Below are 3,225 nucleotides of genomic sequence, written 5' to 3'. Positions count from 1 at the left end.
CAGTAAACCTCTGATAATATCCAGCAAGACCCAGAAAGCTCCGGATCTCAGTAATAGTTTTTGGTCGTTCCCAGTCAATAACAACATCAATTTTATTTGGATCTACCACAACACCTCTATCAGAAATAACATGACCCAGAAATTGGACCTCAGATAGCCAGAATTCACACTTTGATGGCTTCGCATACAACTTTTTATCTTTTAATATCTGCAATACAGTCCTCAGATGCTCACTATGCTCCTCTCTGCTCCTAGAATAGATCAAGATATCGTCGATGAACACGATTACAAACTGATCCAAATACGGTTTAAAGATACGATTCATATAGTCCATGAACACCGCCGGGGCATTAGTAAGCCCAAAAGGAATCACCTGATACTCGTAGTGTCCGTATCTAGAACGAAATGCCGTTTTAGGCACATCCTCCGGCTTAATCCGAATCTGATGGTATCCGGACCGGAGATCAATCTTAGAAAACACACAGGCACTCCTCAACTGATCCAACAAGTCATTAATATGCGGCAATGGGTACCTGTTCTTAACCGTAACTTTATTCAATTGCCGGTAGTCAGTACACAATCTCATGCTTCCATCCTTCTTTTTCACGAATATAACTGGTGCTCGCTACGGGGACACACTCGGTCTAATAATATCCTTTGCAGACAACTCCTCAATATGTTTCTTCAACTCAGTCAACTCTAGTGGCGACATTCGGTATGGAGCCAAGGAAATAGGCCCCACACCAGGCAACAATTCAATCGAGAATTCAATCTCTCTCTCAGGTGGAAATTCTGGTATCTCGTCATGGAACACATCCACAAACTCATTAACCACTAGAATGGTCGAAATCTCAATCTCCTTGCCACCCACCAATCCACCCAAGAAAATATAACCCTGATCTTCAGCCTTCAAGGCTTTAACAGCTTGACACATAGACAAAAAGGGAGACGGAGTAACCGAGGGCTTCTCATGAGACAATATTAACCTCTTACCGCAGCAATCAATCATTGCGCAGTTTTGAGACAACCAATCCATGCCCAATATCAAATTAACAGATGCCAGGGGCAAGATAATCAAATCAATAATGTAGCCCATGCCTTCGTAGACAAACCCGACCTCTTTATAAATAAAGGAGGAATCACTAACCTCTCATGTAGTCGTAGTAATACGCATCGGGGGAATTATCCGTGATACTTTTAACCCCAACCCCTTAGCAACATATTCTTCCACGAACGAATGTGTAGCTCCCGAATCAAACAACACAGACAAATCAATATTTGAGATAAAAATTATACCTTTAACCAGATTAGGTGCCTTCTCTGTTTGCTGCACATTTGTAGTGTAAACACGCCCAACTGTAGGAACAGATGGCAAGGCCTGCAGATTCGCAGCCTGCCCAGTATTACTGTAATAATTATTGGCATAGTGCCCCACTTTACCACATTTAAAACAAGCATTTGGAGCCACGATACACGGGCCTTGATGAAACCTCTTACACTTGTCACATCTAGGATTAGAACTTCTATCATTTATCCGCTCCTCTGACCACCACCCCTCTTGAACTGCCCCGGAGGCTGCCTTACCTGCAACCCCCTACCTCTATTGTTATTCTGATGGTAGCCACCTCTGTTATTATTACTTGGAGGACCAGATGTCCTCGAAGAACCAGATTTCAGATATCTGCTATAAACACTTTCAACTCGTTTGCACTGGGTCACTAGATCTGCAAAATTCCTCACTACAGTATTTGACATCGTCTTTGCAATTTTCTCATTCAGACCCCTCTGAAATTTAGCAGACAGAAACTCAGGAGTCGGCAGCACACCCCCATAATTAGCAAATTTCACTAACTCATTGAACTTCGCCATATAGGCATCAACAGTCATGGTACCCTGTACCAATTTCTCAAACTCACCCTGTTTCGCTTCCCGAACATCTCGGGGAAAATACTCATACTCCTCATGAAACAATCGCTCAAACAAAGCCCATGTCAGTTCTTCCCCCTGAATAGTAAAAGGGCGAGATGCGTTGTACCACCACTCGTGGGCATCCCCCTCAAGCATGTAGACAGAATACAATTATCTCTGGGGGTCCTGACACCCCATAACATGGAATATTTTCTCCATACCCATCAACCAGGTAGTCACAACCTTCGGGTCCCTTGACCCCTGAAATGCTGGTGGTTTATGCTTTCTGAAAGTAAGGAGCCTATGCTCATCAGTACCAACAAATACCTGCTCAGCAACCCCAGACGACTGAGCAACAACAGAAGGATCCACAGAAGGCTTTGGGATATAAGTAGGATCAGCAGTGTGATGACTAGCCTCGCCCGACTGACGACTACCACCACTCCCTTCCTGGTGAGGTGTAACAAATAACGTCCGGGTATGAGTCTCCGTAGCCGTATGTGGAGGAGAATCATCCCTCCTGTGCCGAGCCCTGTCTTTTCTCATCTCATTCATGAAGGCATGCATCATATCTTGATTACTTTTCATCAGGGTCTCGGTCATATTTCTATTGGCAGCAGTCTCTTCCTGCAGAGCATTCAGAACTGCAGTAATAGGATCTGGTGCTGCTAGACGCCCTGCACCTCGAGTTCCACGGCGACCCCGTGCCCTACTCATAATATTTGTACATGTAACACAAAGGAATGAGCTGATCAGACCCACACTGAGGAATCACATATACATTAATCATAAACAGTTCACAGATAGCTATGCAACACAAAATACAGTTATACACTATCAGAGTTCCCTTACAAAACTGCTCTGATACCATAAAATGTAACAGCCCATTGTACACCGGTATTGTTAACATTAATTATAATATTAAGCGCAGTTACAATCACAACAATTCATTTATAAAAATGCGAGTAAATTTTTTCTGTTTATTACGCGATCATTTAAAATCGTAAAAAGCGTAATAAATAAAAGCTGTTAACTGTAACTCTTGCGGAATACTTGTTTAAACTATTTTTATATCTTATTTTACTCAATACAATACACTAAGGGGTTCCCATAAACCCACTTAGCCAATTTCTCAATCTTATGTTTTCTACCTATCCGAACATGGTTCAGTTATTATTTTTCTGCGGACACATCGCAAAAGACCAGACCTTCATCTTTAGCTATCTTTTTTTCTTACTTAATTACCTTCCCAATGAGTTATAACACGCAATGGGATAAAGCAAAGGATTTAGAGAAACTGGGGAATATAGGAATACA

At 42.3% G+C, this 3,225-nt stretch overlaps 1 protein-coding gene across 1 annotated transcript; it reads right to left on the bottom strand.

Moving 5' to 3' along the window:
- Positions 1 to 1,150: 1,150 nt before the first annotated feature.
- On the bottom strand, positions 1,151 to 2,064 carry LOC133309865 (uncharacterized). The gene is made up of 2 exons (XM_061510716.1): positions 1,668 to 2,064; positions 1,151 to 1,584 (listed from the first exon to the last, which is right to left on the bottom strand). Exons 1-2 carry the CDS (start codon positions 2,062 to 2,064, stop codon positions 1,151 to 1,153), a joined length of 831 nt encoding a protein of 276 aa, XP_061366700.1.
- Between the last annotated feature and the right edge of the window lie 1,161 nt (positions 2,065 to 3,225).

Source organism: Gastrolobium bilobum, unplaced genomic scaffold, assembly GCF_033153095.1.
Source record: "Gastrolobium bilobum isolate Gb01-03AN ecotype WA unplaced genomic scaffold, APGP_CSIRO_Gbil_v1 utg11321, whole genome shotgun sequence".
NCBI lineage: Eukaryota > Viridiplantae > Streptophyta > Magnoliopsida > Fabales > Fabaceae > Gastrolobium > Gastrolobium bilobum.
The sequence above is the reverse complement of the archived record's forward strand: the minus strand, read 5'-3'. Positions and strand labels throughout refer to the sequence as shown.